Genomic DNA, 14,420 nt, shown 5'->3' on the forward strand with positions numbered 1-14,420 from the left:
GACGCAATACCGTGAGATCTGCTGGACTGGGGAGTCCACACTGTCAACTACAGACACTGAGGTGAGGTCTCAGACTGTTCTTGTTGTCAGACACATCATTCCTGAGTGTCTGTTACATTATCATTGTATGGAATCAATGATACTTGCACAGAAATGGTCAATAATTGAGACAGACAATGTACATTATCTTCCAATCAATTCTGATATAATGTGTGTGTGTGTGTGTGTGTGTGTGTGTGTGTGCGTGTGTGCGTGTGTGCGCGTGTGTGCGTGTGTGTGCGTGCGTGCGTGCGTGTGGTGGCAGGGGGGGCTGCTCTGTCTGCACCCAGTGAATATGTTTCCATCCTCAATTCCTGACCCACCTGGCCTTAGATCAGCTCACATAATACTGCACTAACCCAATAGCTAGCAAATACATGTATCCTTGGTCCACTGTTGAGAGCAACTATAACTCTCACTCATAAATTCTTGCACCACAATGATCGTTTGGCTTCATGTATTTATTTGTATTCCTCATTCAGGCTGAATGGATGTCACCTCACAGTGAGATGCTGTGAAGCGTTGGCCTCAGCTCTCAGCTCAGACTCCTGCCACCTGAGAGAGCTGGACCTCAGTAATAATGATCTAGGTGACGGGGGGGTGAAGGTGCTCTCTGCTGGACTGAGGAGTCCACACTGTCAACTACAGACACTGAGGTGAGGTCTCAGACTATTCTTGTTGTCAGACACATCATTCCTAAGTGTGTTACATTATCATTCTATGGAATCAATCATACTTGAACAGAAAGGCTCAATGATTGAGACAGACAGTGTACATTATCTTCCAATCAATTACTATATAATGTGTGTGTGTGTGTGTGCGTGTGCGTGTGCGTGTGTGTGTGTGGTGGGGTAGGGGGGGGGGGGGGGTTCACTCTCTCAATAACGTTTCTTTCGACAATTCCTCACCAATCTGGCCTGAGATCAGCTGATGGGGCTCCACAATAATTCACTAACCAATCTAACATATTGCTTGCTCCCCTGTTGAGAGCAACTATAACTCTCACTCTTGAATTCTTACACCACAGTGATGGTTTGGCTGCATGTATTTATTTGTATTCCTCATTCACATGTGGCCTTTCAACTGCCAAATGAAGAGGATTTAAAGCTGCACATGTACATTAGAGAGGAATAATCAGATTCTTGATATCAGATGGAGTGACACTATTTCCCCAGGTTGTCAGGCTGTGGAGTCCCAGAGGAAGGCTGTGTTTCTCTGGCTTCAGCTCTGAGGTCTAAGCCCTCCCACCTGAGAGAGCTGGACCTCAGCTACAATCACCCAGGAGACTCAGGACTGTCTCTGCTCTCTGCTGTACAGAAAGATCCACTCTGTAAACTACAGACACTCAGGTAAAGACTGAATATGTGGCTGGACATATCAATGAGATTAATGCACTGTATCTATTTTCCACATGATCGTGAGTGTGTCATCCAACCTCTGTGGGTTCTTCTGTGGTTGATATAGTGTGGACCATGGTGGAGAGTGCAGGCTCAAACCTGGGCTGATCAAATGTAAGTCACCACCGCTGTAGAGAATAGGACTGTGATATTACTCAAGAACCAGGGTACAGCAGAGTTCAAACAGAGCACCAGTATTGTATTCATATGTAAATCTAAAATATTAGCAAATGTGAATTAGTTGTATCCCTTTTAAAACATTTTCAATTAATCATTAATATTTTGTGAAAAAAATAATGTTGCCATAACAAGATCACATTGTGAGTATTGTAAGTTATTCATTTATATTGATTTGATGATTATTTTTGCCCTCTCAATCAGATGCCTGTGAGCTCACACTGGACCCAAACACAGCAGACAGACGCCTCTCTCTGTCTGAGGAGAACAGAAAGGTGACACGGGGGAGAAAGAAGCAGCTGTATCCTGATCACCCAGAGAGATTTGACTACTGGGACCAAGTGCTGTGTAGAGAGGGTCTGACTGGGCGCCGTTACTGGGAGGTAGAGTGGAGTGGGAGAGAGGCTGGTATAGGAGTGACATATAAAGGAATCAGCAAGAGAGGATGGGATGTTGACTGTGTGTTGGGAAACAATGACAAGTCCTGGAGTCTGAGCTGCTCTGGTAACATTTACTCCGCCTGGCACAATAATAAGAAGACTGTCATACCTGTCCCCTCCTCTGGCTCCCACAGAGTAGGAGTGTATCTGGACTGGCCGGCCGGCACTCTGTCCTTCTACAGGGTCTCCTCTGACACACGGACCCTCCTGCACACATTCCACTCCACATTCACTGAGCCCCTCTACCCAGGGTTTAGGCTTTGGAGCGATGGCTGTTCAGTGACCCTGTGGAAACTAGTCTCAGGGAGATCACACTGTATGTAGTGTTTAGGGCTACAGCCGTTGATGAGAACCAGATGGTTATTTGCTCATTGTGAAATGTGTGAAAAAGTGCAATAGACTGACAAAGCAGAAGTAGGAAATGCAACTGATAGTGAAACAATCCAGATGAATGATTAGATGATCAAATCAGACTGATGATGAACTCTGAGAATAACACAGGAGAGAGTGTCTGTATGTATATAAGAGTTGGTTAGATTGGGTGTTTGAGTTGTGATGCTGGATTATGTTGCTGTGTGTAAGATAGCAGGGAGTGGATGTGAAGACAGCTCTCCTTCTCTGTCAGTACAACATGGACAGTGTCTTCGGAACATCCTAATCTACACAGTGTGTAATTGATTCCTATGCAAATCAGAGACCCTATAAAAACAAAGATATTCATTCCGAAATGACATGAATTATTATCCTTGCATTAAGATGTACTCAATTCAACTTATTGAGTGATTTGTTGATGACATTTTTGCATTTTAACTAATTTTAAGACTGTCAAAGCAAAAAGTCTGAATATTTCTGTCCATGAGGTATTTTTGTATTTCACTTTTAATAAATGTACTGAAATGTCAAAAATCGTGTTTTCGCTTTGTCATTCTGGGGTATTGTGTGTGGATTGATGGCAAATTCTTTAAATTGAATCCATTTCAAATTTACTCTATAACACAAGAAAATGTGTAAAAAGTGAAGGGGTCTGAATACCTTCAGAAGGCGCTGTACATGTTCTGAACTTCGCTTTCTATGCATTCCTTCATTTTTACATAGTAATCATCTAGTACAGTAATATCTATGCATCATGTGACATTGTGAGGGGCAGCCAAGGTGCAGGCTGCTTTTCTCCTCTCTGTCTGTGGGCTGTGGTAGGCATGGCTCTCATGAGAAGACTTCACCTGTCCCCTGCAGTACCGCCCCCTGCCATGGGAGGCATGGCTCTCATGAGAAGACTTCACCTGTCCCCTGCAGTACCGCTCCCGGCCATGGGAGGCATGGCTCTCATGAGAAGACTTCACCTGTCCCCTGCAGTACCGCCCCCTGCCATGGGAGGCATGGCTCTCATGAGAAGACTTCACCTGTCCCCTGCAGTACCGCTCCCGGCCATGGGAGGCATGGCTCTCATGAGAAGACTTCACCTGTCCCCTGCAGTACCTCTCCCTGCCATGGGAGGCATGGCTCTCATGAGAAGACTTCACCTGTCCCTGCAGTACTGCTCCCTGCCATGGGAGGCATGGCTCTCATGAGAAGACTTCACCTGTCTCCTGCAGTACCGCTCCCTGCCATGGGAGGCATGGCTCTCATGAGAAGACTTCACCTGTCCCCTGCAGTACCTCTGACCCCAGACCCCCAGACCTCCAGACCCCCAGACCCCCAGACCCCTATCCCCCAGACCTCTAGCCTTCAGATGGGGGCACCACCTGGTGGTCATTTACTAGTATTACAACAACAGAGAGATTAGAATCCAGCCAGTTAGCAATAAGCACTGAATCCTAAAAACCCAGAAATTGAACCTGAAATATTCTTTATAACATAACAGATCTTTTATAATGGAACAGTGTAATAGAACATCAGTGTAATAGAACATCAGTGTAATAGAACAGTGTAATAGAACATCAGTGTATTAGAACATTAGTGTAATAGAACATTAGTGTAATAGAACAGTGTAATAGAACAGTGTAATAGAACATTAGTGTAATAGAACAGTGTAATAGAACATCAGTGTAATAGAACATCAGTGTAATAGAACATCAGTGTAATAGAACAGTGTAATAGAACATCAGTGTAATAGAACATTAGTATAATAGAACATTAGTGTAATAGAACATCAGTGTAATAGAACATCAGTGTAATAGAACATCAGTGTAATAGAACAGTGTAATAGAACATCAGTGTATTAGAACATTAGTGTAATAGAACATCAGTGTAATAGAACAGTGTAATAGAACATCAGTGTAATAGAACATTAGTATAATAGAACATTAGTGTAATAGAACATTAGTGTAATAGAACATTAGTATAATAGAACATTAGTGTAATAGAACATTAGTGTAATAGAACATCAGTGTAATAGAACATTAGTGTAATAGAACATTTATGTAATAGAACATTAGTGTAATAGAACATTAGTATAATAGAATATTAGTATAATAGAACATTTATGTAATAGAACAGTGTAATAGAACATCAGTGTAATATAATCTTAGTATAATAGAAAATTAGTATAATAGAACATCAGTGGAAACCAAAGGGGACGTTTTCTTTCCAGTGTTAACACTTCACTTAGCAACGTCATGACAACCCAAATGTGCAGACAGGCCTAGGAGACGAGTTAACCTTGACCCTAACCCTGACTCTAACCCTGACCCTGACCCTGACTCTGACCCTAACCCTGAACCTGACTCTGACCCTGACCCTAACCCTAACTCTAACCCTGACCCTGACCCTAACCCTAAACCCTGACCCTAACCCTAACCCTAGGGGATGAGTTAACTTTAACCCTAACCCTTAACCCTGACCCTAACCCTAGGGCTAGTAGAACCATGTAGTTTGGCTCTTCAAACCCACCTCCTCGTTGCTAGGCAACCCCCCCCCTTTTCCCTCCACCGTTCGTATTTTACGACATTTTTTAGAAAAAAATGTTTTATGAAACTCCTTCAAACCACACACTCTCCCCACCCCCTCGTTGCTAGGTAACCCACCATATCCCGTCCCTTTCCGACATTTTCTTTTCCTTTACGACATTCCCTCAAACACACCAACCTCCCTTATTTTACGACATTTACTATTATTATTATTATTATTATTATTATTATTATTATTATTATTATTATTATATCTTTACGACATTTACTTCTTCTTTACGAGAGAAGGGGAGACAGACACCATGGAAACCACCACCACCACCGACACCGGCGGCTCCTCTGGTACTCGTAGCGGGTCCTCTGGGACCGTCTCCCCCGGTGGTACCGTCTCCTCTACCGGCTCTGAGGCTAATGCTAACGGGGCTAACTAACGAAGCTAACCAATTTACCTACCGAGTGCAGTGTTGACGGGGTGCTAAAGGCTAATGCTAACTGGCTCTAACGAACTGACCGTGTGTGTGTGTGTGTGTGGAAACGCGTCGTGTCATCATTACTCGACATTCCTTCAAACCCACCCCCTCGTTGCTAGGCAACCCCCCCCCTTTCCCTCCACCGTTCGTATTTGTTTTGAAAAAATATTTTTACGACAGTCCTTCAAACCACACACACACTCTCCCCACCCCCTCGTTGCTAGGTAACCCACCATATCCCGTCCCTTTCCGACATTTTCTTTTCCTTTACGACATTCCCTCAAACCCACCAACTGTTCCTCGTTGCTAGACAACCCCACCCCTCCCTCATTTTACGATATCTTTTTATTATTATTATTATTATTATTATTATATCTTTACGACATTTACTTCTTCTTTACGAGAGAAGGGGAGACAGACACCATGGAAACCACCGACACCGGCGGCTCCTCTGGTACTCGTAGCGGGTCCTCTGGGACCGTCTCCCCCGGTGGTACCGTCTCCTATACCGGCTCCTCCAGCAGCTCTGGGACCGACTTCTCCGGCGGCTCTGGGACCGGCTCCTCCGGCGGCTCTGGGACCGTCTCCTCCGGCGGCTCTGGGACCGGCTCCTCCGGCGGCTCTGTGACCGGCTCCTCCGGCGGCTCTGGGACCGTCTCCTCCGGCGGCTCCTCTGGTACCGGTACCCGGACCTCGTTTCTGACCCGGGCCACGACGCTCAACCTCCACACCGGGAACCTCGTCAACCGGAGCCGGCTGAAGAAGAAGTGTCCGTCGTCCCCGAGTGAGGAGGTAAGAAGGGCGGGGGGGGGGGGGGGGGGTCGGGAGGCTAGAGGCTAATGCTAACGGGGCTAACGAAGCTAACGAATTTACCTACCGAGTGCAGTGTTGACGGGGTGCTAAAGGCTAATGCTAACGGGGCTAACGAATTTACCTACAGAGTGCAGTGTTGACGGGGTGCTAAAGGCGAATGCTAACTGGCTCTAACGAACTGACCGTGTGTGTGTGTGTATTATGAATGTGATTAAATAAATACTAAATATGTCGTTTTATTGTCATTTTCTGTCTGTCTGTCTGACCTGTTGTTGCCGTTCAGCTCCAGGATTATATCCGCGCCACGCTGTCTCTGACCTGTCTGTCTCTCTATCTGACCTGTCTCTCTCTGTCTGTCTGTCTGACCTGTATGTCTTTTGTTGCCCTCCAGCTCCAGGATTGTATCCGCGCCATGCTGTCTCTGACCTGTCTGTCCCTCTGTCTTATCTGTCTGTCTATCTGTCTGTCTGTCTGTTTCTCTCTGACCTGTCTGTCTCTCCATCTGACCTGTCTGTCTGTTGTTGCCGTAGCTCCAGGACTGTATCCGCGCCACGCTGAGTGACTGGTCCTCCGAGACGCCGTCGGCCGGGGAGAAGGTGAGACTCATCCCTCTCTTCTCTCCCTCCCTCCTTTCCTGTCTCTCTCTCTCTCCCTCCTTCCCTCCCTCCTTTCCTCCTGTCTCTCTCTTCTTTCCCTCCTTTCCTGTCTTCCTTCCTTCCTTCCCTCCTGTCTCTCCCTCCCTCCCTCCTGTCTCTCTCCCTCTCTCCCTCCTTCCCTCCCTCCTGTCTCTCTCTCTCCCTCCTTCTCCCCTCCTTCTCCCCTCCCTCCCTCCCTCCCTCCCTCCCTCCTGTCTCTCTCTCTCCCTCCTTCTCCCCTCCTTCTCCCCTCCCTCCCTCCCTCCCTCCCTCCTGTCTCTCTCTCTCTCTCTCCTTCTCTCCCTCATTCCCTTCCCTCCTTTCCTGTTTCCTGTCTTCTTTCCTTACTGTCGGCGGAGGAGAAGGTGAGACTCATCCCTCTCTTCCTTCCTTCCTTCCTTCCTTCCTTCCTTCGTCTCTCTCTGGATGCTCCACACACACACACACACACGCACACCCACACACACGCGCGCCCAGAGGCGTCAATGTTTAGTGAGTCAAGTGACAATGTGTGTGTGTGTGAGAGAGAGGGAGACACACACACACACACACACAGACACACACACACACACACACACACACACACACGCGCGTCAATGTTTAGTGAGTCAAGTGACAACGTGTGTGTGTGTGTGTGTGTGGGTGCTCCTGAGACAGGGAGAGAGAGAGGGAGACACATACACACTCACATACACACACACACACACACACACACACACACACACACACAGACACACACACACTCACACAGACATACACACACACACACACACTCACACAGACATACACACACACACTCACACTGTCTGTCTGTCTGTCTCTGACCTGTCTGTCCCTCTGTCTGTCTGTCTGTCAGTCTCTGACCTGTCTGTCTGTCTGTCTGTTTGTCTCTGACCTGTCTGTCTCTCCATCTGACCTGTCTGTCTGTTGTTGCCGTAGCTCCAGGACTGTATCCGCGCCATGCTGAGTGACTGGTCCTCTGAGACGCCGTCGGCCGGGGAGAAGGTGAGACTCATCCCTCTCTTCTCTCCCTCCCTCCCTCCCTCCTTTCCTGTCTCTCTCTTCCTTCCCTCCTTTCTTGTCTTCCTTACTTCCTTCCCTCCTGTCTCTCCCTCCCTCCTGTCTCTCTCCCTCCCTCCTTCCCTCCCTCCTGTCTCTCTCCCTCCCTCCCTCCCTCCTTCTTTCCTTCTCTCCCTCCCTCCTGTCTCTCTCTCTCTCTCCTTCCCTCCCCCCTTCTCTCCCTCCCTCCCTCCTGTCTCTCTCTCCTTCTCTCCCTCCTGTCTCTCCCTCCTTCCCTCCCTCCTTCTCTCCCTCCTTTCCTGTCTTCCTTCCTTCCTTCCCTCCTGTCTCTCCCTCCCTCCCTCCCTCCTGTCTCTCTCCCTCTCTCCCTCCTTCCCTCCCTCCTGTCTCTCTCTCTCCCTCCCTCCCTCCTGTCTCTCTCTCTCCCTCCTTCTCCCCTCCTTCTCCCCTCCCTCCCTCCCTCCCTCCTGTCTCTCTCTCTCTCTCTCCTTCCCTCCCTCCTTCCCTCCCTCCTTCCCTTCCCTCCTTTCCTGTTTCCTCTCTTCTTTCCTTACTGTCGGCGGAGGAGAAGGTGAGACTCATCCCTCTCTTCCTTCCTTCCTTCCTTCCCTCCCTCCCTTCCTTCCTACCTTCCTTCCTTCCCTCCCTCCTTTACTTCGTCTCTCTCTGGATGCTCCACACACACACGCACACCCACACACACGCGCGCCCAGAGGCGTCAATGTTTAGTGAGTCAAGTGACAACGTGTGTGTGTGAGAGAGAGAGAGGGAGACACACACACACACACACACACACAGATAGACAGACAGACACACTCACACAGACACACACACTCACTCACACAGACACACTGTGGGAGCCTGGTCGACAGGCGCAACAGCGGGTCAACCAATGAGAATAGAAACAGGCGGAAACAGGGGTTGCGGTGAAATCAACGTAGGGTTTTATTTCTAAGGTGCGGGGAAAAGGGAGAGGCGAAAGGCAACTCAAATCTTCACCGGGTTGGCGGTTGGCGCTACGGCGCTCTGCCGGGTTCTTCTTGTCGTCAGAGAGAGAGAGAGAGAGACAGGCCAAAGTTAGTGGGATATCGGGTCCCTTTCACTGACCTCTTCCTCCGGTCGGTTGGGGGGTTCCTCTCCGTCTTCCAGGCTTTCTCTCCCGTTTGGCTTATGAGACTGGCTTAGCGGGTGTCTGGTCTCGACTCGTTCCTCCAGCCAGTCTGTCTTCAGCTTGTCCTGGGGAGTTTAAAAGGCCTCAGGATCGCCGAGCTGACTCAGCGCACCTGTGAGCGGTGAGCTGAGTCATCTGATTGGTGGCGGAGTCTCCAGGACATAGAACTGGGATAGTACCTCCCATCCAGCACGACACCCCATGGCTGCCTTTGCCTCCCCCTTGTGGCCACCAGGTGTCTCTGTGGGGCACTGCTCACCGGCTGGGCCATCACAACACACAGACACACACACACACACACTCACACACACACTCACTCACACAGACACACACAGACACACACACACATGCCCAGAGGCGTCAATGTTTAGTGAGTCAAGTGACAACGTGTGTGTGTGTGTGTGTGTGTGTGTGTGTGGGTGGGTGCTCCTGAGACAGGGAGAGAGAGAGGGAGACACACACACACACTCACACATACGCACACTCACACAGACAGACACACACTCACACAGACACTCACACATACACACACATGCCCAGAGGCGTCAATGTTTAGTGAGTCAAGTGACAACGTGTGTGTGTGTGTGTGTGTGTGTGTGTGTGTGTGTGTGTGGGTGGGTGCTCCTGAGACAGGGAGAGAGAGAGGAAGACACACACACACTCACATACACACAGACACACACACACACACTCACACAGACATACACAGACACACTCACACAGACACACACACAGGCAGGGAGACGGGGGGGAGGCAGGTTTGGGGGGGAGGGTTGAACAGGGAGGGAGGGAGGTTCTGCTGAGGTCAGCTAATCTCTCTCTCTTTCTCTCCCTCTCTCTAGTTCGACTAGTCTGGTCTGTCTCTAACCTGGACTGCTCCCCCCTCCCAGGCACGCCTGGCTGTCTTTCTGTAATCTGTCTGTCCTGAACCTGTCTGTCTCTCAGACCTGTCTGTCTCTCCAGGAGTCTGACGTCCTAGACTGTTCCACCCCCCAGGCGGCCGAGGCCATCACGCCTGTCTGTCTCTCTGTCTGTCTGTCTCTAACTTGTCTCTCTCTCTCTAACCTGTCTGTCTGTTTACCTGTGTCTCTCTCTCTGACCTGTCTGTCTCTCCAGGAGTCTGACGTCCTGGACTGCTCCACCCCCCATGCGGCCGAGGCCACCATCATGCTTGTCTGTCTCTCTCTCTCTGACCTGTCTGTCTCTCTCTCTCTAACCTGTCTGTCTGTTTACCTGTCTCTCTCTCACCTGTCTTTCTCTAACCTGTCTGTCTCTAACCTGTCTGTCTCTCCAGGAGTCTGACGTCCTGGACTGCTCCACCCCCCAGGCGGCCGAGGCCACCATCACACCGGAGGAGAGGGAGGAGCTGAAGGTGTCTGGTACGCTACGACAAGCTAACGCAGGCTAACGCTACGCTAATGCAGGGTAAGACAGGTTAACGCAGGCTAAGACAGGCTCACGCACGCTAACACACACCACGATAACACATGCTAATAAATGCTAGTGCATGCTAACACCGGCTCACACGCACCACGATAACACACGCTAACCCAGGGCTAACAAACGATACCAGCCCATGATTACACACGACGCGACCACACGTTAACACAGGCTAACAAATGACACCAGCACATGCTAACACAGGCTAACCCAGGCTATCCAACGCTAACGTTGTCGTTGCAGTCAAGCTGTTCCTGTGCGAGTCGGACCAGTCGTCCATCAGGCAGGCTGTCGACATGGGTGAGTCCTGCCTGTTTGTCTGTCTGTCTGCCTGTTTGGCTGTCTGCTTGTCTGTCTGTTTGTTTGGCTGGCTGGCTGGCTGTCTGCCTGTCTGTCTGTCTGCCTGTTTGGCTGTCTGTCTGTTTGGCTGCCTGCCTGTCTGTCTCTCTCTTTACCTGTTTGTCTCTCTCCTCCACAGCCTGTCTCACCCTCGCCCTGTCGACCAGGAGGACAACATCCCCCCCCCCCCCCCCCACACCCAGACCCTCTCGGACCTCTAACCTGTCTTTCTCTCCCTAACCTGTCTCCCTCCCCCCCAACAGCCTGTCTCACTCTCGCCCTCTCCCAACTCGACTCGGTCATCCTGGCGCCCGCCCCCCCCCCCCCCGGGGGCCGACCACGCCCCCCAGACCCTCTCGGACCTGCAGCCGGCTTGGGTTTTCTTGGAAACGCTGGTGGCGTCCGGGAAGGTGGTCGCCATCGGGACGTCGGACCTGGACAAGGGCCTCCTGGAGGAGCTGCACAACTGGGCCCAGGTGGGTGTCTGTCTGTCTTTCTCTGGCCTGTCTGTTTGTCCTGGACGGTGTGTGTGTCTGTCTGTCTGTCTCTCTCTCTCTCTCGCTCTATCCCTGACCTGTCTGTCTGTCCTGGACAAGGGCCTCCTGGAGGAGTTGTACGACTGGGACCAGGTGGGTGTCTGTCTGTCTGATCTGTCTGTCTGTCCTGGACAAGGGCCTCCTGGAGGAGCGCTACGACTGGGCCCAGGTGGGTGTCTGTCTCTGTCTCTGAACTGTCTGTCTGTCTGTCCTGTGCTGGGGGTATCTGTCTCTCCCTGACCTGTCTGTCTCTCTCTCCATGTCCAAGGTGAAACCCCACCAGTAACCAGGTCAAACTGAGTGCGTACGCCAACTGTCTGTCTCTCTTTCTCTCTCTCTCTTTCTCTCTGTCCCTGTCCTGTCTCTCTCTCTCTGTCCCAACCAAGCAGTTAACAGTGTCTGTCTGTCTGTCTCTCTCTCTCCCTGACCTGTCTGTCTGTCCCTGACCTGTCTCTCTCTCTCTCTCTCTCTCTCCCCCGTATCCAAGGTGAAGACCACCAGTAATCAGGTCAACCTGGCGTCCTGTTGTGTGATGCCCCCCGATCTGATGGCCTGTATGTCTCTCTGTCCCTGACCTGTCTGTCTCTCCTTGACCTGTCTCTCTCTCTTCCGTATCCAAGGTGAAGCCCACCAGTAACCAGGTCAACCTGGCGTCCTGTTCTGTGATGCCCCCCGATCTGATGGCCTGTCTGTCTCTCTGTCCCTGACCTGTCTGTCTCTCTGACCTGTCTCTCTCTCTCCCGTATCCAAGGTGAAGCCCATCAGCAACCAGGTCAACCTGGCGTCCTGTTGTGTGATGCCCCCCGATCTGACGGCGTATGCCAAGCAGGCGGGGGTCCAGCTACTGACCCACAACGACCCCAAAGGTGGGTGTCTGTCTGTGATCTGTCTGTCTGTGATCAATTTGTCTGGGGGTGTCTGTCTGTCTGTCTCTCTTTCTCTCTCTCTGTCCCTGACCTGTCTGTCTCTCTCTGACCTGTCTGTCCCCCCTCTAACCTAACCTCCCTCTTCATCTGAGCTGTCTGTCTCTCTCTGACCTGTCTCTCTCTCTCCCTCCCTCTCTTTCCATGTCTGTCTCTCCCTCTAACCTGTCTCTCTCTCTCTCTCCCTCTCTTTCCATGTCTGTCTCTCCCTCTAACCTGTCTCTCTCTCTCTCTCTCTCCTTCCAGAGCTTATCTCGGCGGCGGGCTTCCAGGAGGCGCTGTCTCTCTCTCTCTGACCCGTCTGTCTATCTGTCTGTCTTTGACATGTCTGTCTCCCCTCTAACCTGTCTCTCTCTCTCTCCCTCCCCCCTCTCCCTCTGAGCTGTCTGTCTGTCTTTGACCTGTCTCTCTCCCCCTAACCTGTCTTTCTCTAACCTGTCTGTCTCTCTGTCGTCTTCCAGAGCTCATCACGTCGGCGGGCTTCCAGGAGGCGCTCCGTGAGAGCGCGGCGTTAGCAACGGCGTCCCACGGCGACCCCGACCGCGACCGCTGTGACGCGGCGTCGGCGTGGCGTGGCGCCTCCGCTGGGTCCTGCGCTACGCCATCATCGTCAAGAGCTGCGGCATCATCAAGGCCAAGGGCTACCTGGTCCACGCCACCCGGGTAGCGTAGCGTAGCATAGCATAGTCTGGTGTAGTCGAGGCTAGCATAGTGTAGTGTAGCCTTAGCGTAGCATCGTGTAGCCTTGGTTAGCCTGGTTAGCGTAGCGCGGACGACACCTTGGTTAAGTTGAAAGACTTAGCTACGGTTAGTAGCTAAGTCACATGTATGTAATGTGATGTCATGTATGTAATGCTTATGGAGTTGATGGTGGATTAAATCTGTTCCGTCAGTTTTCCAGCGACTGACAGAGAGCAGAAACACGCTGCATGGCGCCATCTGTTGGTCGACTGTCGACAGCACAACACATGAGGCCAATGGAGGAAAGCAGAACCATGTGAGAAGATTTCCTCTTCAGTGGTTGAACCTTTCACTCATCTGGCACTCCGGATTGTTTCAGCAGCGTAAAAACAAAATGCATTTTTAAATGTTCCAATGTATTTCTATGGGACTGTTAGGGATAGGAATGTATTTCTATGGGACTGTTAGGGATAGGAATGTATTTCTATGGGACTGTTAGGGTTAGGAATGTATTTCTATGGGACTGTTAGGGTTGGGAATGTATTTCTATGGGACTGTTAGGGTTAGGAATGTATTTCTATGGGACTGTTAGGGTTAGGAATGTATTTCTATGGGACTGTTAGGGTTAGGAATGTATTTCTATGGAACTGTTAGGGTTAGGAATGTATTTCTATGGGACTGTTCGGTGCCAACATGTTTGACAACATGGTAAGTTAGTGAGTTTCGTTTCTAGGCACACTAGATCGTATCCAGGGGTAATAGAACATTAGTGTAAAAGAACATTAGTTTAATAGAACAGTGTAATAGAACATTAGTGTAAAAGAACATTAGTTTAATAGAACAGTGTAATAGAACATTAGTGTAATAGAACATTAGTGTAACAGAACATTAGTGTAATAGAACATCAGTGTAATAGAACATTAGTGTAATAGAACATTAGTGTAATAGAACATTAGTGTAATAGAACAGTGTAATAGAACGTTAGTATAATAGAACATTAGTGTAATAGAACAGTGTAATAGAACGTTAGTATAATAGAACATTAGTGTAATAGAACATTAGTATAATAGAACATTAGTGTAATAGAACATTAGTGTAATAGAACATTAGTGTAATAGAACAGTGTAATAGAACGTTAGTTTAATAGAACATTAGTGTAATAGAACATTAGTGTAATAGAACATTAGTGTAATAGAACATTAGTGTAATAGAACAGTGTAATAGAACGTTAGTTTAATAGAACGTTAGTGTAATAGAACATTAGTGTAATAGAACATTAGTGTGAACCAAAGGGGACGTTTTCTTTCCAGTGTTAACACTTCCCTTAGCAACGTCATGACAACCCAAATGTGCAGACAGGCCTAGGAGACGCTGAGAAAATCACCAGGACTCCACTGCCCTCTCTGCAGAGCATCTACCACCGCAGAGTCCAC

At 49.6% G+C, this 14,420-nt stretch overlaps 2 protein-coding genes and 1 pseudogene across 3 annotated transcripts in view; 2 read left to right on the forward strand and 1 right to left on the reverse strand.

Moving 5' to 3' along the window:
- The window catches only part of LOC310823896 (uncharacterized protein), a 427,663-nt gene that overhangs the window by 39,253 nt on the left and 373,990 nt on the right, over positions 1-14,420 (reverse strand). The gene's annotated exons all lie outside the window — the stretch shown is intronic.
- On the forward strand, positions 1,499-2,953 carry LOC310823952 (stonustoxin subunit beta-like; the record flags this gene model as incomplete). Its single annotated transcript, XM_083696894.1, has 2 exons — positions 1,499-1,550; positions 1,818-2,953. Coding segments are annotated over 2 exons (612 nt in total), but the record flags the coding sequence as incomplete, so codon positions are not given.
- Positions 6,130-14,420, forward strand: part of LOC310823595 (glutamate--cysteine ligase regulatory subunit-like) — a 21,103-nt pseudogene continuing 12,812 nt past the window's right edge. Inside the window, exons 1-7 of the transcript in view lie at positions 6,130-6,221; positions 6,773-6,838; positions 7,817-7,882; positions 10,363-10,447; positions 10,752-10,808; positions 11,111-11,323; positions 12,135-12,249. The product of the transcript in view is annotated as a glutamate--cysteine ligase regulatory subunit-like (transcript). The remainder of the gene's footprint in view (positions 6,222-6,772; positions 6,839-7,816; positions 7,883-10,362; positions 10,448-10,751; positions 10,809-11,110; positions 11,324-12,134; positions 12,250-14,420) is intronic.

The sequence above is a fragment of the Argentina silus genome (genome assembly GCF_951799395.1).
Source record: "Argentina silus genome assembly, chromosome: Y".
NCBI lineage: Eukaryota > Metazoa > Chordata > Actinopteri > Argentiniformes > Argentinidae > Argentina > Argentina silus.